At 42.6% G+C, this 25,109-nt stretch overlaps 1 protein-coding gene across 1 annotated transcript in view; it reads right to left on the bottom strand.

Moving 5' to 3' along the window:
- RAPGEF5 (Rap guanine nucleotide exchange factor 5) overlaps positions 1-25,109 on the bottom strand; it is a 174,622-nt gene that overhangs the window by 128,513 nt on the left and 21,000 nt on the right. Inside the window, exons 2-6 of the mRNA XM_054161174.1 lie at positions 11,280-11,330; positions 10,260-10,366; positions 7,932-8,053; positions 6,210-6,378; positions 710-776 (exon numbers count right to left, since the gene is read on the bottom strand). Of these exons, the coding sequence (XP_054017149.1) occupies positions 710-776; positions 6,210-6,378; positions 7,932-8,053; positions 10,260-10,366; positions 11,280-11,330 (516 nt within the window). The remainder of the gene's footprint in view (positions 1-709; positions 777-6,209; positions 6,379-7,931; positions 8,054-10,259; positions 10,367-11,279; positions 11,331-25,109) is intronic.

The following is a 25,109-nucleotide window of genomic DNA, read 5'->3' on the forward strand; positions in this document are numbered from 1 at the left end:
CAGTGCCCTTTGATGATCTTCATGGGGGTCCCACTGGCCCATTTCTCCAGCCTGACAAGGTCCCTCTGAATAGCAGCACCATTATTCCCCGTTTTGCATCACCTACAAGCTTATCAAAGATGCACTTGGTACCAGTGCACAGATTGAATCTAGGCTAACGTTCTGAAGTTCTATCTGTCTGCTCCTTAGAACAACGCTCATACAACATAAGATGTACCAAATTCTAGCACACGCAGGATAAGCTGTTGTTGGTTATGATGGAATTTACTGAGGCTAAACAGTTGGGAAGCCACATACACAAGCTTCCCAAGTGGCTGTCCTCAGAAGCCTATGATAATCTATGCCAGGGCTGCTGAGGCCCTTTCTATCCCTTTGTCCCCCACCTCATCTCCTGCACTGATGTCCACTTGACCAAGAGGATCTGAGTGTAAGCTGCTTGGCAGAAAAATCACTACAATCCTCCAAATCAGTATCTCCTGGGCCATGAAACGCATAGATTATAAGAGAGCAAGCTGCGGCAGTTCTTCTGATTTTAATAGCTTTGGAATTGCACACTAAGACCTCAGCAAAGCTTCCTCCTTTCAAATACTGAAAAGTAGTTTGCATTACAAACACCTGCTCACTAAGACCAAGTCTTTAATTTGAAAAGATCCAAAACATGACAACATTTCAAACATGATCAGTACAAACTTTGATGCAGTGACCTTACCGCAGAAGTGAGACGAGCAAGAATTTCAGCATTGGTCTCTGCTGTGTCTTCTATTTTTTGATCAGGCCTCAAAAAACAGAAAAATAAGATTTTATTATTTCTTTCATTCTGTTTCAACATCTTTTGATTCCTGGAAAGCGAAGAACTGTGTAGCCACAGGCACTAATGTAAAAGGGCTTTTGAGATGCCACATGACGACTGCAACATGACAATAATTAATTGTGTCAGTAACAACAGAGTACACCCTTTGTCCTTTCCTGTCAAGAACTCTTTTGATTTGGCTAACATAAAACAGTCTGAGAGAATTCTTCAACTATAAAAATATGATGAAAAGCTGAAGAGTGCAAGACCCTCTTAGTTCAGAGTGGCTTATTTGAATGCATATTTTGCTTTGCTAAAAATACATTCCATCACCAGAGAAAAGTTTTCCATCTGCCCACCAACCAACTTTGTGTAGGTGTGGAGCAACACCTATGGAACACAAGCTCAGATAGATAAAAGCAGACATCAAAATCAGTTTTAAAATACCAAACTTCACATGTGACAAAGTGAAAATGAAAATAATACATGTAAGAAGCCATAAACTAGCCAACTAAAGCAGCAGCTCAGAACACTGTTAGGTTGTCTTGACAGTTGTTCACAAGACACAGAGATTAATGTGTCTTTGCAAAAATGGGGCAGGGCAGGAAGAACTCTTAGAGAAACTGCCATGGAAGTCTGGACCACATGGAAAAAGCCATGGACAGCATGGGACAGGAGCATAGGTTGGTTTTTTAAACAGTCTAATTCCCATCACTAAAATATCTGTGAGCCTTTTGGAAGGTTTGTTGACAATCAGGAGGAGGATGCTGATGTGGAAGGGTTAATATGAGAAGAAGAAAAAGAAAACAGCCTTGAGATCTTTTCATGTTTTTGAGAAATGTGGCATGCCAGCAAACTGAGCAAGCAACATAAAACTGCAGTTGCTGTAATGAACATAAATCCCAGGTAATGGCAGAAGCTTCTGTCTTCGAGTAAATTATTTAATCACTCTTATGTCTTCACAGGATCACAGGATGTTGGGGGTTGGAAGGGACTGCTGAAGATCAAGTCCTGCTAAAACAGGACCATAGAATCTAGCTCAGGTCACACAGGAACACATACATATGGGTCTTGAAAGTCTCCAGAGAAGGAGACTCCACCACCTCTCTGGGGAGCCTGTTCCAGTGATCTGTATCACAGTATCACAGAGGTCACAGTATCACAGTATAACTAAAGTTGGAAGAGACCTCGAGGATCATCAAGTCCAACCTGTCTCCACAGACCTCATGACTAGGCCATGGCACCAAGTGCCATGTCCAATCCCCTCTTGAACACCTCCAGGGACCCTCACACAGTGAAGAAGTTCCTCCTCATGTTGAGGTGGAACCTCCTGTGGGGTAGTTCATATCCACTGCTCCTTGTCCTATCACAGGGTGCAACACAAAAGAGCCTGTCCCTCCCTTCCTGACACCCAATCCTCAGATATTTATAAACATTTATTAAATCCCCTCTCAGTCTTCTCTTCTTCAGACTAAAGAGCCCCAGGTCTCTCAGCCTCTCCTCATAGGCCAGTGCTCCAGTCCCTTAATCATCCTTGTAGCCCTCCATTGGACTCTTAAGTAGATCCCTGTCCCCCTTGAACTGGGGAGCCCAGAACTGGATGCAATATTCCAGGTGTGGCCTCACCAGGGCAGAGCAGAGGGGGAGGAGAACTCCTCTCGATCTGCTGCACAAACTCCTCTGCCTTGATGTGTTTAAAGAGAGCGCTGACAACTTGTGGAACATGCAGCTGGTACACTGTGGTTCTTACAGCCCACGTCCAAAAGTTTCTTTCCTTGATTAAAACATTGAAGTCAGAAAGCACTGAGTGACACCACTCTGCACTGAGCAGAGCAAGATGCAGCAATGCTTTCCCTAGGTCTGCATAGAGGCAAGCTGAATCCCAGCACAATTATTTCTGTATACCCTGTGAAAGCAACTACCATGCTTCCCAGCCTGGAACAGAAGAATCAGTATGGATATACCCATGAGCCTGGACCTGGACCTCAACTGTTCAATGTAGAGCCACTACATGTGCCTCTATGCTGGCTTTACAATCCACCTAGAAGGCCAACAAAAGATTCATGGATACCTGAGAATTGTCTGTGTTCAGCAAAAGCTTTCCAGGGAACTCCATAGGGCAGTAATTACATTATATCTTATCCTGGCTATTTGTATTCAAAACAAACTGCTTTTAAGAATGGGCATTTTTCTGACATTAATACCATGGAAAGTACTTCAGGGCAGAAGATACAGGAGATAGTTGCAACACTTCTGAAAAGAAAATAACAAGCAATATGAATTAAAGAAAAATAAATCCTCTGTTAACTTCCTTTAAATATATTTTTTAATGTATTATGGGATACATTTCAATAGTCTAGGGTACCCACTGCATTCTTGGCATCTTCATTGAATCTGCCAATAGTTATGGGAATTAGGTGTTAAAAACACTGCCATTTACAAAGAAATAGACTAAAACACCTGATACAAAGCTGTAGTCACTGGAAAAGAATTCAGGGGGAATTGGATGAGAGCCTAACTGATTGCTCAAGGTCATAAAGTAGTCTATGGCACAGATTTCAGTACAGATCTTTTGTTCCCAGGCTATTGCAATATTCAGGTCTTTGCTATTCAAGTAGAACTGGCTGTGATTAGCACAGGGTGCTTAATGACTCCAATAGGCCTCTGCATCAATCCCATCTCATTTGACAATAATTACAGGGGCTCAGTCCTGTGGAATATATATAACAAAATTAGCCTTCAGTTTAGTATGAACTGCTAAAATTTTGCAATGTCCTATCTTGTTTTCCATGGTAGATTCCCACCAATTTTATGTTTCCTGTAGGGAGTTTGGCAAGGTCGAAAGAAGACAGGGAGCATTTATTCAGGAGCTGTAAGCACGTCTCAGGCTTCATAACACCATTTTCATTGTAGAATGGACTGCACCATTACTTGGTAACACTGCCAATGCCGATCAGAAAAAACAACACCACCACAAGTCCATCAAAAATGTGTAGAGCAGATTGCAGAGGGTTTCCCAAAGAGCTGCTAAGAAAGTCCCCAGAGCTGCTTACTCAGACCTCCAGACTCACTCTGAGAGAACAGATTCACGGTGATCCATAGAGACCCAACCAGCAGTCTGGGCGAGCGCAAGACAGCTGCCCACAAACTGCGAAGGAGACAGAGCTTTCTGGCTCACAGGACCACCAGGAGATGTCCAACATTGCCTTCTGCTGGCAACTGATTCTGGCAATTGAACAGGCAGGCAGTTGATTCTGATTTCATCAAAAGCAGGGAATCTAATTGGTAAGCTAAGAATTCCTCTCTCCCTGTGTGCACACAGAACAAATGCTGTCAGTACAGACGGTGAGAAAAACGAAGACAGAAAAATTAATACAAAACCACTAAATTACAAGAAAAAAATATGTTTCCAATGGGATGCAAGCCAGCATATACATTGGAGAAGAGACAAACACTCACTTCAAGAGTTTTTTTCAACTGTCATCTTTCTTAATGAAAGAGTACATGGATTTATCTAACCTGGTCAAATAATATTAAACACCTCATCACATCTATTCTCTTTCAGATTGTGTTTTAGTAGTCTATTATTTGCATTAAGCATGGAAAATTTTGAGCCTGGAAAAGCCTCCTTTCCCTTTAATATCACACTCCCTTGAGAGTACACCATAATTTAAAATTCTATTCCTTCAATATATATATTATTCTTTAAAAGCACCCTCCCAATCTGACAGGTAAAACCTCTAGAAAATAATTCTTCTGTGACAATATTCCCAAAAGGAATCCAGCTTCAAGTAAAATTTGAATAATGTGAGCAGGAAGGAGCTGGAAAGGTACATTAATGATTAACTGCTCAATTCATGTGACAGAGATCATCCTCCACTAGAAATGACAGTTGCACTGTAACAGTAAACTCCAAAGCAGACTGTAAAATAGTGGTGCTCTCCAGTCAAGGTCAGCATGCAGGACACATTTAACTCTAACTTCAAAAGTCTTCAATCCATTTTCCTACTCATGTAGCACATCAACATGACCTATCTGCTCTGCTTTTCAGATTCCAAGCCTTTGTACAAGTAGTCATGAACCACAAAAAGTGGCTTGATCTGCAGTGATAATGAGGAAAATGCCAATTCCCATTGCAATCAAGGTGAAATCACCCTGATAGTTAAGGAACAGCCAATCTGCTTTGCATCCAGACTAGGTTGGAAGACAATAAATTCTATTTGAATGAGATATTCAAAGATTTTTCTCACATATGAGTCATTTACTGAGAATGAGTAGTCCCCTACTCTGGCCAGTCTGGGGTCCTTTTGACTTGGCTATGCTCACTCAAGCTGATCAGACAAATGTGTTTTCAAGGGAATCCCCACTCCAGAACTGCCAATTTCTGGTTAGTGAGGGCAGTCAGCAATAGGGGAGGGAGCAGAAACAGAGAAAAGACAGAGTATTTTTTCTCCTAGCTCAATGTGTCTGAATTTAATAACCTGAGCTTGAGACAGCTTACAGGGACTCTGGGCTTTGTTCATTTGAGAGAATGGTGGCAGAGGGGTTAATCTAATATGTAGAGAAGGAAAATACTTACAGAAGAAAGTTTTATCTCTGACATCAAAGTCTAGTAGTGGCAGAGTAATAGCTCCCATGATATAAGTATCATCATGCTAAGGACAACAGAAGAATTTAACTCAACTTGTCTATTGGCCAGCCCAGATCCTGCAGATTTGCTAAGGCATCAAGGGTCATGAGCCTCCAGATCTCTCACTGGCACCTTTCTCCTATACTCTGGCCTCTTATTGTGGCACAAATAACTAGTTTCCTTCTAGTTGTTTAGAGTGCAGCTATATCAGCACAGGTAATATCCATCAGACAAGTAAAAAAAGCATGCAGGAAGTGAAACTCTTAAAAGGCATGAGAATGGAAGAATAATGTGGGACTACAGAGTTCTGGCAATCATGCAGTAGCAGTCTAAAATCAGATGACAGAGGCTACCTCATTTCTACCCATCCTCTCTATCCATCTTATAGCTGATCCTGACATACCACAAGGGCATCTGATCTGCTAGTCCATCAGATCCAGAAGATGCCTGCTGACTAATTCATGTTAAACATCCAAATGTGAGAGAAGATCAGGAAAAAAGCCAAACAAACAACAAACCAAACCAACACCATTTACCCAGGCAATACATCAAGACAGAGCCAGCAACCTAGTGCAAAGCAACCACAATTAACAAAAAACCTTAAGTGCCTTCTTTTGTTTACCCACACTGAGTTTCTCAAATAAGAAGCCTGTCTCTACAAAGCTCATCAACCCTGAAAAGAAAGTTGTTTCCTTTGCACAGTGGTTTGGGAGCAAACAGTGTCATTACAAACCTGTCACTTACAAACCAGTCACCAAAAGTTGTAAAGAGCTGTGTATGCACACTTACAGATTACACATGTCAATCCTGGGAGGAGACAATGGCAACAGCTGAAGTAGGAGCTTTACTCCATTCTTCCATCCTTCCTCTTTCTCAAATTCACAGAAAAGGTAGGTACATTCATCTGCTGAGAACTGGTAGAAAGCATGAGTGTCTTGGAAATAGAGTTGTCTGTCCACTGTTGAAAAAAAATAAAACAAAAATTAGATAGCTTTTAAACTTTTGCCAAGTAAATGTTCTGCTCCACCACCACATTTTGTATTGCACTTGACTTTAAAAATGTTGAGCTGCACCACGACACAAGACAAAACAATCACAAACTCAGCATAGAAGCTATCTTGCTGTCTTGTATTAACTCAGTGCATCCAAAGAGGACAACTCAAAACCTCAATTTGAAGAGCTGCAGATCCTGAAATTCAAGTGTTAAGACTGCTGAGTATTTAACCACTTTTGGAATCAATTCAGAATCACTTGTCAGACTTCTGAGCCTTGATTGCCATTGGTATCTAAATTGCTCTCACCAATGGCCAGGCATTAGTAAACAAAGTTCAACGATGGGGACCAACCCATCATTATCCTAGCTTCTCTTCAAACAGGGACATCATTCAGCCCCTGTTGATGCTCCATGATCACACATATTGACGACGTAGTTGGAGCAGAAGAAAATCTTTAAGGACACTGTACATAAGCAGAACTCTTCTATAACACTTCACCTTTTTACAAAGGGCATACTTCAGTGTCTAGCACAGACTCCAGAGAAGGGTATGCTTTGAGTTGAGCTACCTCAGTAGTCCCAGATAAAAAGTCCATCAGATTTCCTGAGGTTGGTTACCAGTGTAATTATTGACAAACACTTGGGCTGGACCAAAGCCCTAAATTCAGTGGGGAAGGTAGGGACAGTCAGGGTAGACCTACTATCACCACCATCTCAAGGAGCTGAATTCTCTCTCAATCCATTGCTCCATGGAGACTTTATTGTGCCCTTCCAGTATCTGAAGAGGGCCTACAAGAATGCTGGTGAGGAACTTTTAAGGGTATCAGGTAATGATAGGACATGGGGGAATGGAACAATAGAAATGGGTAGATTCAGGCTGGATGTTAGGAAGAAATTCTTCACCATGAAGGTGGTGAGATGTTGGAACAGGTTGTCCAGGGAGGTGATGGAGGTTAAGGCCAGGCTGGATGTAGCTCTGAGCAACCTGATGTAGTGTGAGGTGTCCTGCCCATGGCAGGGGGGTTGGAACTAGATGATCCTTGAGGTCCCTTCCAATTCTATGATTCTATAATCTAAACTTTTGAAAAACAGACAGAGGGAGGAAAAACCACTAACAGCTAGAGGAGTTATCTAGCAAAGTCATGACCTGCCATGACTAAACTGCTGCTGTCTCGTGAAAAACCTAAAAAGAGCATGAGGAGAACAAAACAGGCTGGAAAAGACATGTACTCTGACTGCAATTTTGTAATAAGCAATTACATTTGCTAAAGTAAAAGGAAGGAAATTGCCTGCCTTAAAAAAATAAAGATGACCATATTTGGTATTATGAAATGAAAGGTCACAGATGTGACTCTACCAAGGATGCCATAAAATAAACAACTGTCAAGAAAAAAAAAAGGATCAATCTACCTTTTTTTTTTTCCCTCCTTCTCTCTTTCTTCTCCCATCAAAAAAAAAAAATTTATCTTATGCAGGAGAAACTGACAAGCTTCCTCATGCTGAAGATCAAAACTGACCTGATAATATAATGCCCATATCCAGGAGGAGCTGCCACACTCCAGCTGCTGTAGACCTGCACTTCACAAAAGGGCACTGCTCCAAGAGCCAGTCTACCAGCTCTGATCCAACACAGCTTCTCCTGAAAACAAGCAAAACACGACTTTTTACACCACAGTAATGCTAAAATGCACTTTCATTATAAAGAGCTATTGTTCAAGCTATAAAAGTGAATGAATCCTTTTGTTCAGCAGTGCAAACCATTTCTCTCAATTACTAATTTTTGTAATCCACTTCAAGGGAAGAAATTACTCTGGCAAGTCTCAAGGGATGCCCCTTGTTAAAGAGGGAACTCACATTAGTTGAATTCAAGTTCCCTTACATCTCATTCATGTGAGATTCACTTCAATTTATGCTGCTTGCAGGCAGTCACCCAAAGATGTATCATGGCTAAATAGAATCCACCCTTTAGCCCCAGTATTTTATTTCTTTTGTGAGCACAGACAATACAGCTATGCAAGATGTGTAAGATGTTGAGTGTTACTCTAGGATGTACTTCATCTTTCATCTTATTGGTAAACTTATATTTTTAAATCATTAAAAAAAAAAAAGTAGCAGCAGTGGCTTTTTCTTAAATACTGACATGAATAGTGCTGTAATAGAAACTTGCATGGTTTGGGCATAATTGAAAATAGGTGGAAGCATTTATACTGTAATGCAACATAAATAGAATATCACTTCATTATCACTCCATAAATTACAAGCAAAAAATAAAATAAAATGAAATAAAATAAAAGAACAGAGAAAAAAGGAAGAAAAAGAGAAGGAGAAGAAAAAGAGAAGGAGAAGAAAAAGAGAAGGAGAAGAAAAAGAGAAGGAGAAGAAAAAGAGAAGGAGAAGAAAAAGAGAAGGAGAAGAAAAAGAGAAGGAGAAGAAAAAGAGAAGGAGAAGAAAAGAGAAGGAGAAGAAAAAGAGAAGGAGAAGAAAAAGAGAAGGAGAAGAAAAGAGAAGGAGAAGAAAAAGAGAAGGAGAAGAAAAAGAGAAGGAGAAGAAAAAGAGAAGGAGAAGAAAAAGAGAAGGAGAAGAAAAAGAGAAGGAGAAGAAAAAGAGAAGGAGAAGAAAAAGAGAAGGAGAAGAAAAAGAGAAGGAGAAGAAAAAGAGAAGGAGAAGAAAAAGAGAAGGAGAAGAAAAAGAGAAGGAGAAGAAAAAGAGAAGGAGAAGAAAAAGAGAAGGAGAAGAAAAAGAGAAGGAGAAGAAAAAGAGAAGGAGAAGAAAAAGAGAAGGAGAAGAAAAAGAGAAGGAGAAGAAAAAGAGAAGGAGAAGAAAAAGAGAAGGAGAAGAAAAGAGAAGGAGAAGAAAAAGAGAAGGAGAAGAAAAAGAGAAGGAGAAGAAAAAGAGAAGGAGAAGAAAAAGAGAAGGAGAAGAAAAAGAGAAGGAGAAGAAAAAGAGAAGGAGAAGAAAAAGAGAAGGAGAAGAAAAAGAGAAGGAGAAGAAAAAGAGAAGGAGAAGAAAAAGAGAAGGAGAAGAAAAAGAGAAGGAGAAGAAAAAGAGAAGGAGAAGAAAAAGAGAAGGAGAAGAAAAAGAGAAGGAGAAGAAAAAGAGAAGGAGAAGAAAAAGAGAAGGAGAAGAAAAAGAGAAGGAGAAGAAAAAGAGAAGGAGAAGAAAAAGAGAAGGAGAAGAAAAAGAGAAGGAGAAGAAAAAGAGAAGGAGAAGAAAAAGAGAAGGAGAAGAAAAAGAGAAGGAGAAGAAAAAGAGAAGGAGAAGAAAAAGAGAAGGAGAAGAAAAAGAGAAGGAGAAGAAAAAGAGAAGGAGAAGAAAAAGAGAAGGAGAAGAAAAAGAGAAGGAGAAGAAAAAGAGAAGGAGAAGAAAAAGAGAAGGAGAAGAAAAAGAGAAGGAGAAGAAAAAGAGAAGGAGAAGAAAAAGAGAAGGAGAAGAAAAAGAGAAGGAGAAGAAAAAGAGAAGGAGAGAAATCACAGTGTAACTAAACCTTAGGAATCCAATTAATCTCATTTATACCCCCCAGACCAGGGCTGAATTTAATGTTCTTTCTTCTCAGCACAATAACAAACACAACTGAATATGAAAGCATAAAGCAATTGAATTAATGAACATCCTATCGGGCCACTGCCACTTTCTGACAACTGATAAAGTAAGACAAGGAAAGATATCAAAATATAGTTTTAAAGTTTTAAACAAATAAAGTTTTAAACAAATTTTTTAGAAAGTATTTTTGACTCTTAGGAACACAAACATCTCACTCTCAGAACTCTGCTCTCCTGTCAAATCAGGCCATAGACAGAAGCCAATAAAACCCATTCAGCTGATTAAAATGAGTGATCTTTGGTTACCTGCAAATGCCAGTAAGGTACACCCTGTCTTTAATCAGGTCAGAAGCTTGCATAGTAAAAATATTTCTGAGAGCTCTCCCAGCACAGGATGAACTTTCTCCATAAATCTGAATGAAAAAAGAAATTGAAAACTGTGACAAACAGGGATTTATTCCTGTGGTAGTAAATTGCCTCACCAGTGTCTGCTCTCTGAGCAATGCCTTCTCCCCAGCTAGCCAACAAGCAAGCAGCCAAAACTCCATAGGAAAAGCATCCCAACTTCTGCCATACTCAGTGTATCATGGGTTGCAGATGACCCCTTGAGCTGGACTACTCTTGCATTTGGCAGCCTTAGAAAAATCAGAGGGTTTACTGTTACCTTTGAGCAAAATACAAGTTCCAATGAAAAATCATCTTTGTGGCCCTCCTCGGGACCTGCTCCAGCAGCTCCATGTCATTCTTAAGCTGGGGACACTAGAACTGTACACAGTACTCCAGGTGGGGTCTCACACGAGCAGAGGGGTAAAATCACTTCCCTCACCCTTCTGGTTCTCACTTCTCTTGATGCATCCCAGGATGCATCAGTTGGCCTTCTAGGCTGCAAGCACATATGATAGGACTAGGGGGAATGGAATGAAGCTGGAGGTGGGGAGATGCAGGCTGGATGTGAGGAGGAAGTTCTTCACCATGAGAGTGGTGAAGCCCTGGAATGGGTTGTCCAGCGAGGTGGTTGGGGCGCCATCCCTGGAGGTGTTTAAGACCAGGCTGGATGAGGCTCTGGCCAGCCTGATCTAGTGTGGGGTGCCCCTGCCCATGGCAGGGGGGTTGGAACTAGATGATCCTTGTGGTCCCTTCCAACCCTGACTGATACTATGATACATTGCCAGCTTATGTTGAGTTTTTTTCATCAACTGACATCCCGAAGTCCTTCTCCTCAAGGCTGCTCTCAAGCTACTCCTTGCTCAGACTGTATTTGTGCTCCAACAACATTCCTAGTATGTTGTTTGATGACACGGAATTAAACAGAAGTTTGACAAGTACCTTGTTGGAAGGAGTTTCCAAATAGGGATTTGAAATTCTTCTGGACAGGGTCTGCAAAACAATTTGGTAGAGCTTTAATTTTGGTTTCACGTGGAGAAAAAGTTTCAGCCATCTAGGTAAGGTTTGGTAAATTCAGTTCTGTGTTGTTTACTACCTATCTTCTTGGAAAAGAAGATGATCAATGAAGTGACAAAGCCTGTAGACAACACACACGACTATTTGGGTCAGAAGAGATCAGAAACAATAGTACATAATTTCAACACTAACCTAAAACAAGCTAGGTGAAAAGATAGTAGTGTCATGAGGGGCTCAACATTAAAATCTGCATGTACTAGAGAAAGTGTAATTTCATAGGCTCTAATACCTCTTCAAGCAAACTTTATCAACTCAGTAAAAACACCTCAGGGTCACAGCACACTTCTAAAAGAAGGCCACCCTTCTAAATTAAATTCTTAAATGTAGTTAAAGAAACTGTTCAGATAAATGAGGAATGAAATGATGACCAGTGGGGAGGTAACATTGGTCTAATTTAGATCTGCATTATCTCTGTCACGCCACATGCTGCACTAGTAGCAGCATCTCAACAAATGGATGCTCAAATGTCAGAGAGGATTCAATCATAGTAGGAAGAATAGTAAGGGATTTGGATAAATTTTAATATCAGAAGAGACAGAAAAGCCTGTGACTATTTACCTTACAAAGGAGAGATTACAGCAGACATAATGCAATTATACAAAATAATGAAATGGCACAGAGAAAAGACTTTCTGTGCTGTTTCATGTAACATGAGAATAACTGATTGGTGAGTGAAATTAGAGAGGACTCATATTAGAGATCATAAAGAAAATGACATAACTTTTCACAGCAGGGAAATGCAAATGCCAAAATCTTACCACTGATCAATAAAGATTAGGGATTTAAAGTTACAAAATTAACAGTGAAGCAGAACTCTCAAAGGCAAAGAGAGACAGCATAAACATCTCTACAAGAGGCAGGTTACCCTACCTTTACTCACCATGATACTTCCTTATCTTGGCAGACTTAAGAGATACTCTATTCTGATGCTTACTGGCAACTCCTATCTCACCACAAGACACAAATAAACATTGTCTAAAAGAAGCCTGGAAGTGGAACAGAAGACGTTGTGCAGGTGCACTGGCAGTACAACAGGAGGATTGTGTGGTGCTCCCTTACATTATTCCAACTTATAGGCAACATAATTAATTCCTCACTTTGAGAAGGATCCAATTCACACTTGGTATACTCTAAGCATTAAAAAAAAAAAATGAAATAGAAGAATCATCCTTCATACCCTGTGAGAATTCCAGAACCCATATTTCAGCAATGCCACCTGCTTTTTTTCCCTCCCTGTATTCTCATTACTGTATTTTTAGAAAGGGAAGGGAAATGACAAGGAACCACAGAAGTATCTAACTCTGTTTACCCTTCCACACTCATCACAAATGTTAGCATGGTTCCACACATAACAGTAGCTCCATATGGAGATACTAGAAGATGAAAGCTTAATTCCCCTCTCCCATAACCAACAAAGACACCACAACAGTGCAACATTGCCTCAGATCCTACTTACTCTTCCTAGCCTGTGCCTTATTAGCATCTCTGTTCTGCAGCAGCCCTACATACCACCACTTCACTTGGTTGCCATCCAAGTCTTTCATTCAACAAGCCCCACGCACGGCACCAGCATGGTCGAAGCTCAGGCATTGATTTTCCCCCTCCCTGCTCCATTCCCAGGCTGCCACTAATGACATTATTATCGGCAAGCTAATTCCAGTGATGCCATGGGAACTACAGCCCCTGGCATTGCAGTGGTCTGGTCCCCAGCATTCAGAAGGCTGAGCCTCTGGCAGAGAAAATGTTGCTGCTGCAGGGTGCAGTTACATGACAGTATAAGACCAAACTCAGCAAAAAAGGATGGATTTGGTGGCCTTCTACAACTGGGTTACAGCCCTGATACACATGGAAGAGCAATTGATGACATCTACCTGGATTTGTGCATTTCATGCTATGCCACATACATCCTTGTCTCCAACATGGAGAGACATGGATTTGACAGGTGGACCACTTAGTGAATATGGAATTAGCTAGATGGTTGCCTTCAAAGTGTTGCAGTCAACTGCTTGAGGTCCAAGCGGAGAGCAGTGATGAGTAGCGTGCCTCAGGGGGTCTGAGACCAGTATTATTTAACATCCTTGTCAGGGACTGAGTGCAACCTCAACAAGTTTGCAGATGACACCAAGCTGAGTTGTATGATTGACACTCTAGGGATCCAGAGGAATCTTTACAGGCTTGAAAACTGGGCCCATGAAAACCTCATGAAGTTCAACATGACCATGTACTAGGTCCTGCACATGGGTCAAGGCAATCCCAAGCATAAATACAGCCTGGGCAATGAATGGAATGAGAGTAGTCCTGCAGAGAATGATTTTGTAGGTGAAAAACTGAATATGAGCCAGAAATATGCACTTACAGCCCAGAAAACCAATCACATCCTGGGCTGAAGCAAAAGAAGCATGGCCAGGAGGATGAAGGAGGCATTCTACCTCTTCTACTCCTGTCATACTGTGCCCAGCTCTAGGGTCCCCAGCATAAGAAAGACATGGACCTGCTTGAGCAGGCCCGGAGGAGGACCATGAAGATGATCAGTGACTGGAGCACTTCCCCTGTGAGGAAAGGTTAAAGTTGAAGTTGTTCATCCTGGAGAAGAGAATGCTCTGGAGACACCTTATAGTAGCTTTCCAGTACTTAAAAGGGGGTCTACAGGAAAGTCAGAGAGGGACTCTTCACCAAGGAGTGTGATAGGACAATGGGTGGGTCTAGGGGGGGAATATTAAAATATAAAACCTTCTAGTTCATCCTTCAATCCAGGCAGTTCTAGCTCTGGTGATGAGGAGAGAGAGGGAATTCATAGCCCTGAAATGGGAAAAGGGAAGATAGGGCAATGGCTTCCGTTAGTGGCAGCCTGAACCTCTGTCAGCTTGTAGCAATCGTTTAACATTGGAGAGCCCAGAAGAGCCTGCCATGCAATGCTGGGAACACTCACTGCAGCTGGGTTGAAATTCAAATCAAGTTTTAAAAGTTTGGCTGCCAAGCTAGATCCTCTTTTCTAATTCAATAACTATTTAGATAGCAAAAAAAATGTGATCCAATCTCTTCATTTTGCTACGAAGCACATCTCTGTTCAGCAGGCTCTGCTTTGGCTGCTGGGGACAAACTGGGCCATCCCCTTACAGAGAGAGGAAGAGGAAAGAATGGATCAGGGGTTAAAGCTTGGTTAAAAACCCCAGCTTTTGGGCTGCTACTACTCCTCCCTGAAGGTATTTGGCAAATATAAGCTGCTCTTCCCAAATGATATTGAGAGACACACACCAATCCAACACACATTTGAAAATAACTCAGACTGAGCCAAAATGTGCTTTCCAAGCAAGCAACTTATCTCTTATGAAAACTACCTTGGAGCAGCTATTGATGCCCATGCCAAGTGCTGCTTCCCAGGCACTGCTACCTCAGTGTCCCACTCTGCCTCTTCACCACCTTAAGCCACTTTGCCAAACCACGTGTGAGGGAGATGATGTGGATGTGGCAGCATGTATGCTCCTGGGACTAGAGACCATATGTGGAGCAGATCCAGAGCAGTGGGTGTCCTCCAGAAGGGCTTTTCCATCACACCACTGTCTGTGCATAGGTGGCTTCAGCTTCCCTGCTGAAGATGCACGAAGAAAGGCAGGGAGAGGATATCCTGGGCTGGACAATCAGAAAGATGAAGTATGAACCAGGTACACAGATGGCATCCTAGCCTGGGCACTCAACTTGCACATGTCAGGAGATAACAGCTGGGACAGGTGGCCCAGTAGAGGTTTTGGAATAGTACTGGCTAGGATCCAAATCTGAATGCACTACAAATAACTTAGTCTGAAATTGGGAAAAACTATGAAGGAGTTTACTGTGGTATTTTAAACCATTAGAAGTACAGAGACTAAAGTAATAGTGTTAAGAGAATAGAATAACTAAAGTGACCGTCAAGTAATTAAAAACAACCAAAAGGAAATTTTCTTTACATTCTATATCATTATCTCATGGAATTATTACCTAAAGAATAAAATACTCCAGCTAGACTTTTAAGAGAAGTAGCTAATTGAATGACCAAAACTACTCTGCAAGGTCTATACCTGGGTTTACAATTAGCATTGCTTCAACCAGACAATTGTTTTTAAACAGGGCGAGAATCTCTGCCATTGTTTAAAGCTAAGCATGCAAAGACATTGATGATAATATTTTAGTACATGAGCACTGGCTTTTGAAAGGTTTCAAACATTTCCCCCACAACATACTACAGAACAAGCAAAATGTACTAACAAAGGCACACTTTGGTCTCTGTTGCAAAGATCAAGCTGTATCTTACTGTGAGATACTGACTTAGGTCTTTTCTCAGCAGAGTATTAAGCTGGCTTCCCTAACATTCACTACAACTAGTTAATGTCCTAATCAAGGGCTAAAGATAACTACAGAGCACAGTTTCAGCCATACCTTTAGGAGACACATTTTAACTTTCTCCTTGTTTTTAGATCTGAGATTTTGCTTTGGCCTTATCTCAGCTTCAGAGGATGACTTGCTTACAAGTTGCTTGTGCTTTGCCTCCTGCCCAAGCTGTTGCAACAACTGCTGATATTTCAGCCATTGCCAGCATTGCAGTCACAGTATCATCAGCGAAGCTCCATACATCTGCTAGCAATTTAATCACCATCATGTTTGGGGGGGGGAGTGGGGGTGTTAAAAAAATGTTAAAAATCAAGAGTGCTTGGAGCTCCAGTTCAAATGCTTTCCTCAGCTAGGATTTAGTACAGTGGTAGCAGCCAGCAACATATCTACACTAAATGTCACATTTTAACACTACAGAAGAGTGTGCAGATATTGTAGGAAAATCATCATTTCAACTATGCAGTGGAAACGTTTTGCTTTGCTTCTAAGAGCTTCTGATATTCCTGTGCAGTTGGCAAGAAGAAGAGCTCTGACAAAAATAGGGATGCAAGAGAAGTTTGCTAATCAAGATTATTAATCACCATTATTGGAATAATCTCACAAGGTAAATAGTGGATTCCCCTACATTAGACGGTTTTAAGGCTCTGGTTGACAAGGTACTAGGCCCTCTCATTTAAACTATACTATTACCCAGAAAGGTTGGACCAGATGATCCTTGAGATCCTTTCCAACCTGGCATTCTAGGGTTCCTTTTCTCTATACAATCATAGAATCAACAAGGTTGGAAAAGACCTCAAAGATCATCAAGTCCAACCCATCACCCAACACCTCATGACTACCAGACCATGGCACCAAGTGCCACAACCAATCCCCTCTTGAACACCTCTAGGGATGGTGACTCCACCACCTCCCTGGGCAGCCCATTCCAATGGCTAACAACTCTCTCAGTGAAGAACTTTCTCCTCATCTCAAGCCTAAACTTCCCCCGGTGAAACTTGAGACTGTGTCCTCTTGTTCTGGGGCTGGTTGCCTAGGAGAAGAGTTCAACCCCCTCCTGGCTACAACCACCCTCCAGGTAGTTGTAGACAGCAATAAGGTCTCCCCTGAGCCTCCTCTTCTCCAGGCTAAACAATCCCAGCTCCCTCAGCCTCTCCTCGCAGGGCTTGTGCTTGAGGCCTCTCACCAGCCTCATTGACCTTCTCTGGACATGTTCAAGAGTCTCAATGTCCTTCTTAAATTGAGGGGCCCAGAACTGGACACAGTACTCAAAGTGTGGCCTCACCAGCACTGAGTACCGGGGCACAATGACTTCCCTTCTAAATCCTTTACAGTGATATTTATATTCCAACTACAAGCAACAAGAAAAGGCAGAATCAGGGCTCTTCCCCTCCAGCAAACTGTTTAAGATTACACTCCAAATTTTTCAGAGAACTGTGTTTTTAACTGGTTGTGCTACCAAAAATTAGGTGTAATGCCACATTAAGAGTTTGCAATATGCAAACTTCACCTGTTTTCAGTTTACTCGTCAATATTGGCCTTAATTTGCAAACATGCCCATCACCAACTCCACACTGCTGAGCAGTTCTAGGAACGTACTTGTAGACAAGCATAAGAAAACAACTGTTCATAGTTTCAGGGCAGTCTCACTATGTCCCTAAAGAATTCAGTGCAGTCCTCATACATTACAAACTGGATTACTCAGTATATTTAAAATAAGCAAATGCATAGAATAGAATAAACCAGGTTGGAAGAGACCTTCAGGATCATCATGTCCAACCTATCATCCACCAGCACCTAATCAACTAGACCATGCAACCAAGCACCCTATCAAGTCTCCTCCTGAACACCTCCAGTGATGGTGACTCCACCACCTCCTCAGGCAGCCCATTCTAATGGGCGGACAGTCTCTCTCTGTAAAACTTCCTCCTAACCTCCAGCCTAAACCTCCCCTGGTGCAGCCTGAGACTGCGTCCTCTTGTTCTGGTGCTGGTTTCTGGGAGAAGAGACCAACCTCTGCCTGTCTACAGCCCCCATTCAGGTAGTTGTAGACAGCAATAAGGTCACCCCTGAGTCTCCTCTTCTCCAGGCTAAGCAGCCCCAGCTCCCTCAGCCTCTCCTCTTAGGGCTTGTGTTCCAAGCCCCTCACCAACTTTGTTGCCTTTCAGTATGCTTCAGTATTGTGCTGTCAGGGCTTATTCCAAGCCTAAAATGCACTTTCACAAAGTATCCATGCTGGAAACTTCTTGCATTCCAATGGTGAGAGATAGCGTATGGAAAAGGCTAATAAATAAAGCTGAATCCAAATTCACCCTCAAAAACAATCATCTGTTTGCACTTTTCTCTCTTTGTTGTCCTTTAACAATACAGGGGCACAGGGAAAAAAAAAATAATTAAAAAAATTAAAAATCCACCAGGGGTATTTACTTAATTTCCCTCAGGCTTCTCTCCTACTCCACATACAAGTCAAAAAGTAATTATTTTTCTCCTGGACAGACTTCTTTCTCTCCTTACAAACCACGACAACGGTAATGCCATAACGGTGGCAGAAACTACTGCAACTGTTATAACTGAGGGAACCCTGTGGGGTTTGGTTTTTTCTTTCCAAAAGATTTGCTGGATTTGCTGAAAGCAAGCAGCTATAATAAATAAAAGAGTTTGCACTCCGTTCCAATCTGAACACGAATCCTGGAACAAAGCTGGGCTGTACCTGCCCAACACACCCTCCTTAATGTGCAACTCAAGAAGGCAGCAATTTCTGCAGTGCTTGCTCATGCCAGGCAAGGAGTGGGGGAAGGGAGGGAAAATGACCAATTTGGTTTATCACTTTGTCACCTTTGGATTTTTGCATTTGACATCACTTGCTAGCACCTAAATTGCAGGGGAAGCAAGCAGAAAGAAGAGATGAGTGCTGCATTTAGGAGATGAAACGCTAGCGTTGTTTGAGGGTGGCTGCATAAAGGGAGTGTTGTCATGAATCCCAATCTGTTTCCATGTGGCAGCAGATTTCTCCTCGTGGTTGCTAAGGCACAGCAAGCAGAGTTTGTTGGGAAGCTAGCTGACTTTCAGCAGATATCATTCACATGAAACTGTAGAATGTGCCTGACTTCCTGCCAAATAATATTCATAACGAGCAACCTTCCCCCATTGCTCTTCTTGAAACCCACTGTCAGAATTCATGGATAACAAAGAACAACCAATGGAACAGTTCTCTCCACTACTATTTATGTAGGATTAAATATAAAACTCTTTTAAAAGGATCTGTTTAAAGGATTTTCTTCATAAAAGAAGGATTTTGCCCTGATTGCCTTAAACTCCATATACTTGTTTGTAGCACAAAAAGCTGTAAAGAGAAATCTGTATTCAGCAGAGCTTTCACTGTAGAGTCCCCAGGTGAGCCTGCAAAGCTCTCTGGAGAATCCCAAAGGGGTCATTAGTGAAAGGAAGCTGAAGAGTGTATTCACACCTATTTTCTTTATATAAGGAACCTGCAACAAATCCAAGTAAGTTCTTTCACAAAACAGAGAAAATCCCCAACTTACAGCCCCTTCTCCCCTCTCCCCAGATAGAGAGGGCTCTGCAAAGAAAATGGCTGCTTTTTATGAAGGCAGGCAGGGCTCTTCAGATTTAAAGTCTTATTTCTGACATGGCAACAGTCAGGAAATCAATGTGTTCAGAAGCATTTCTGTATTTTCCAGAAGCAGATCAAATAGAGCTGAACGGGTTTATGCTTCAAACAGAAGTCTGGTTTAGCTAACCTGGCATAAACCAGCTGCTTTTAAAGTCTCCATAGCCTAGCAAAGAGTGTCATTTAGTACACAGCAAATTTGGGTAAAGAAAAGAGCACTGCAAACAAGAGGAAGCTAAAAAGAGAAAAGAGTATCACAACAAAAAATACAGCAGGACTGCATAGTTGCTCTCCTCCCTCTTCCCCAGTCCTACCGTGGGAGAAAAGCCCTGGATAAATCCAGCTCCAGGAAGGCATCAACACAGGCTTGAACCTCCTCTGTCTGTATCCTGTGCCTCAGATAAAGCTGCAGCACCCTGACACAGAAGCCCACTCAGTCTGTGAGAAAAGTGAACTGTCAGAGAGGGATGCCTGGGATAGAGAAACTTTATGTACCTTGAAACAGGAGATGGCCACTCTCCTGATAATGATGCATTTCCACAGCCATATTAAAGTACCATAAAACAAGGATGCTGAAAAGCAGGTCATGTCCTGCTTCCACCCCCTGGTTCGCCTTTCCATCCCCACTGTTCATCTGCTTTGTGCTTCCACATGTGTCTGTGAAACCCTGTCCTGAACCAAGCTGAAGGACTGATAGCTTTGAACTGGCTCATTAAGTAACGATTCAGATTAACTCTGATTATTTCCCTCCACCAGGTCACTGGGGAGCCATACAAACAGTTGCTAGCAAGGCGGGCAGCAGGGGCACAGGCTAAAGCAGTGGGATGCAGAGGGAGGCAGGAAGGGACAGCTGTGCTCAGAGGAAGCATTTGTTTATGTTGAATTAAAATTATCCAAGGAATGATGGCATAAAACATTCCTCATAAATCCTCAGTGTCTCTGCCCCTATCAACAGAAAAGGGAAGTTAACTATGCCCACACACACAAAAAAAGAAAAGACAAAATTCAAAGGTATCCATAATGAAGAATTTCACCTCCCACCTTCACGCTCATGTAAGGGCATCGGTTTAAGTACAACATGAATCCCATCTCGTTTCACTCCACAGAGCAGTTCTAGACTGCACAGGCTAATCACAGGTATATCGTATCACAGTATCACCAAGGTTGGAAGAGACCTCAAAGATCATCGAGTCCAACCTGGCACCACAGACCTCATGACTAGAGCATGGCACTAAGTGCCACATCCAATCTCCTCTTGAATACCTCCAGGGATGGTGACTCCACCACCTCCCTGGGCAGCCCATTCCAATGACTAATGACTCTCTCAGTGAAGAACTTTCTCCTCAACTCCAGCCTAAACTTTCCCTGGAGCAGCTTGAGACTGTGTCCTCTTGTTCTGATGCTGGATGCCTGGGAGAAGAGACCAACCCCTTCCTGGCTACAACCACCTTTCAGGTAGTTGTAGAGAGCAATGAGGTCACCCCTGAGCCTCCTCTTCTCCAGGCTAAACAATCCCAGCTCCCTCAGCCTCTCCTCACAGGGCTGTGCTCAAGGCCTCTCCCCAGCCTTGTTGCCCTTCTCTGGACACATTCAAGTGTCTCGATGTCCTTCTTAAACTGAGGGGTCCAGAACTGGACACAGTACTCAAGGTGTGGCCTAACCAGTGCAGAGTACAGGGGCACAATGACTTCCCTGCTGCTGCTGGCCACACTATTCCTAATGCAGGCCAGGATGCTGTTGGCTTTCTTGGCCACCTGGGCACACTGCTGGCTCATGTTTAGGCAGCTGTCAATATTGTTTTAAATTGAAGATTCTTTCCAATCACAGAAACATTCAGGTTGGAAAACACCCTCAAGATCACTAAGTCCAACCCAGAACCCTACTCTGCAAGGTTTACCCCTAAACCGTATCTCCAAGCACCACATCCGAACCACCTTTAAACACACTCAGGGTTGGTGAGTCAACCACCTCCCTGGGCAGCACATCCCAATGCCTGACCCCTCTTGCTGTGGAAAAAGAAGTGTCCTAACGTTCAGTCTTAACCTACCCAATCGCCGCTTAAGGCCATTCCCTCCAGAGTTTAAATCGACTTTTCTCTTCCCTTTGTTATGAAAGCATTATGGAGTTTTTCAAACCATCTGCCAACACAACATATATGCAATGAGAGTTCATTAAATGTGAAAAGAAGAAATACTCAGGATTTTGCAGATTTTTTTTACAACACTAGAACATGCTACCTTAAAAGCTTCCCAGAGCATTTTACTCTTCCTGGCTGTCAGCAACATCTGACAGGGAAGCAGCATCCTCCCTTTTTCCCGCCCCCCCCGGTACAAAACAGGCCCTGTGCAGACTGTCACCATAAAAAATTAGCAGTACTGCTGCATTTATTTCTCTTTACAACTCAGCACCTAATAAATAAGAGCGCATGGTCTTTGTAATCTACCACCATGTTTCCAGCCATCTGCATCTGGTTTGGTTTTGATCTGCTGGTGGGTAGCACACACGAGCAGGTGGGTGCTTAATTTTTGGCAATTATTCAAATTTTATGCAACAGTTAATACTTCTAATGATGCACATTATAATTTAATACTACCTGATTTGGCGCTCTCAATAGGCTGTGCACTGGGTATTTCACACCGCAATTCAAACCACCTTCCCAGTGGCAGGTTACCATTCATCCCTGGGGACTGGGAAAAAGGCAGACATTGCACTCATTCTTAAAAGAGGTAGAAAGGAGGACCCTGGGATCTGCAAACCTGTCAGCCTCACCTCTGTGCCTGGGAAGATCGTAGAACAGGTCCTCCTAAGGCATATGGATAATAGGGAGGTGAGTCAAGAAAGCCAGCATAGCTTCACCAAGGGCAAGTCCTGCCTCACCAACCTCACTAACAAGTGGTGTCCCCCCGGGGTCTGTGCTAGGGCCAGTGCTGTTAAATATCCTTCACCGGTGACACAGACAGTAGGATCACATGCACCCTCAGAAGTTTGCAGGTCACACCACACTGAGTGCTGTGGTTCACACACAGCCATCCAATAGGTCCTGGACAAGCTGGAAAAGTGGATTATAAGGTTCAATCTCATGAGAAGTTGAATTTGTGAGGTTCAACAAGGCCAAGTGCAAGGTCCTGCACCCAGCTGGGACAACCCCCACTATCAACGCAGGCTGGGATGAAGGGATTGAGGGCAGCTGTAGGAAGAAGGAATTGGGGGTACTGGTGGATGAAAAGCTTGACACGAGCCATCAGTGTGCACTCACGGCCCAGAAGGCAAATTATATGCTGGGGTGCATCAAAAGAAGTGTGGCACACAGGTCAATGGAGGTGATCACCACGCTACTCAACCCTGGAGACCTCATCAGGAGTACTGTGCCCAGCTCTGGGATCCTCAGCATAAGAAAGACATGAACCTGTTGGAGTGGGTTCAAAGGAGGACAACAAACAAAGGGCTGGAACACCTCTCCTATGAAGAAGGGCTGAAAGAGTTGGAGCTGTTCAGCATGGAGCATGGGCTCTGGGAAGACCTTGAAGCTTTCAGTATTTAAATGGGTCCTATAAGAAAGATAGGGTCAGCCTTTTTAGCAGTAAGCCTGTTGTGACAGGACAAGGTCTAATGTTTTTAAACTGAAAGAGGGTAGTCCTAGACTAGTTATCTAATTCAAGATATCCTTGCTCAGTGCAGAGTGGTTGCACTCTCTCTGTGGTCATTTTAAAGAGACCATAACATTCTACAATTCATTCACTTTCAGACAGATCTAAATGAAGACATCAATAAAACAGTGAAGAGAGAGATCAGGAGGAGGAAAATGCAGACTGTCTGTACACTTAAAGACTTTAAGAAGCACCTCACTTGGCACAGTTCATGTGTTGCCAGCAAAATACCTTCTCATGACACATTTTCAAATAAAAAAAAGCTGAACAGCACATCACCTTGACAAAGACATTTTGCAAGGCAGGCACCTTGACTCACAAGCATGCGTTAGGAAAAACAGAAACGTCATGTGGAAATCGTGTCCAACGAGAACTAATGCCCAGCCTGTGTAATCTCCTTACTGCAATTCTTACAACTTGACCAGACAGGGCCCTGCAGAATTGCTCTGGCACTGAAGTTTGAGCTGCTGAAGCCAGTGGCTGGATCAGACAACTGTCAGAAAGTCCCTTCAAACCCAAGGATGTTGACTTGCTGGAGTGTGTCCGGAGAAGGGCAACAAAGTTGGTGAGGGGCTTGGAACACAGCCCTGTGAGGAGAGGCTGAGGGAGCCGGGGTTGCTTAGCCTGGAGAAAAGGAGACTCGGGGGTGACCTTATTGCTCTCTACACCTACCTTAAGGGAGGCTGTAGACAGGCAGAGGTTGGTCTCTTCTCCCAGGCAGCCAGCACCAGAACAAGAAGACACAATCACAGGCTGCACCAGGGGAGGTTTAGGCTGGAGGTTAGGAGGAAGTTTTACAGAGAGAGAGTGATTGCCCATTGGAATGGGCTGCCTGGGGAGGTGGTGGAGTCACCATCACTGGAGGTGTTCAGGAGGAGACTTGATGGGGTGCTTGGTGCCATGGTTTAGTTGATTAGGTGAGTTGGATTGGTTGATGGGTTGGACACGATGATCTTGAAGGTCTCTTCCAACCTGGTTTATTCTATTTTATTTTCTATTCTATTCTGCTCCATCATTCACAGATGCAACTTAATTCTGCTCCTGCAGCCAGCTGCATCAGACACAGGAGAGAGAGTCTGTGGAGCTGCAAAGCAACCAAAACCAGTTTTCTAGGCACACCTTGCACTTAAAGAAAAGGCTCTTAAAAATCACATATTTTCACATTAACCTTTCACCAAAACTACTCCCCATCACATGACCCAATGTGCCATGTTTCAGCTGCTGAGCAGCCAATATCAACACCACTGCAGATAATACCGGTCCCAGAACTCAGCCTTCAGCAACCTGCATGTGTCAGAGATTAAATATAATAAAAATGTAAAAGCAGACAATCAATTAGAAAAGTGATTCATCACATCAGTCACCATCAACCACACATCATGCAGATGCAAGTTCAAAAGCTCCCTCTCTGGTGTTAGGCAAAACCAGTTTGGTTAGGCACTTGATTTTCCCCAGTACAGGCTCATGACTCTCCTGCAAGGATGCTCACCTCTGTGCCAGAATTGCAACAAGCAGTAGAAGGAGAAAAACATCCAATATTGCTTCAGCTTTTTCAGTGAATGCAGACACAGGAACAAACCATCAAATATTAGCAAACATTCAGCAAATCAGCTGTGAACAATGCTGACAAATAGCATAAAATGTCAAAGCACATATATTGCTGACTAAGGAAAGCCATTAAAAATCTTCATTTATTCAGAAGCCATTTCCAAATAAAGAATGAGGTTTGTACATTTCAATAACAGCAGTATATTTAATGTTTCACTGACCAAAAGGCAGTTAAAAACAAAAATCATTGCTTTGATTATGACTTACAGAAATACCTAACAGCACATTGCCAGGTTATTTTACTGTTTGAGAACTGTCTGTAGTTATGGCAATGGTTTTGTGTTGGTTTTTTTTTGGCTTGGTTTGGTTTGGTTTGCACTGGTTGCACACAAACAGTCCATAAATTGCTTTACAAGTGTGCAGAAGTATGTTTTTAATGTCCCAGTTTTCAAAGAGCTACACTTTCACCACCAGCTGCACAAAAGGTAGGTCTACAAAACTTGGGTTTGG

The sequence above is a fragment of the Dryobates pubescens genome, chromosome 4, assembly GCF_014839835.1.
Source record: "Dryobates pubescens isolate bDryPub1 chromosome 4, bDryPub1.pri, whole genome shotgun sequence".
NCBI classification, from domain to species: Eukaryota; Metazoa; Chordata; class Aves; order Piciformes; family Picidae; genus Dryobates; species Dryobates pubescens.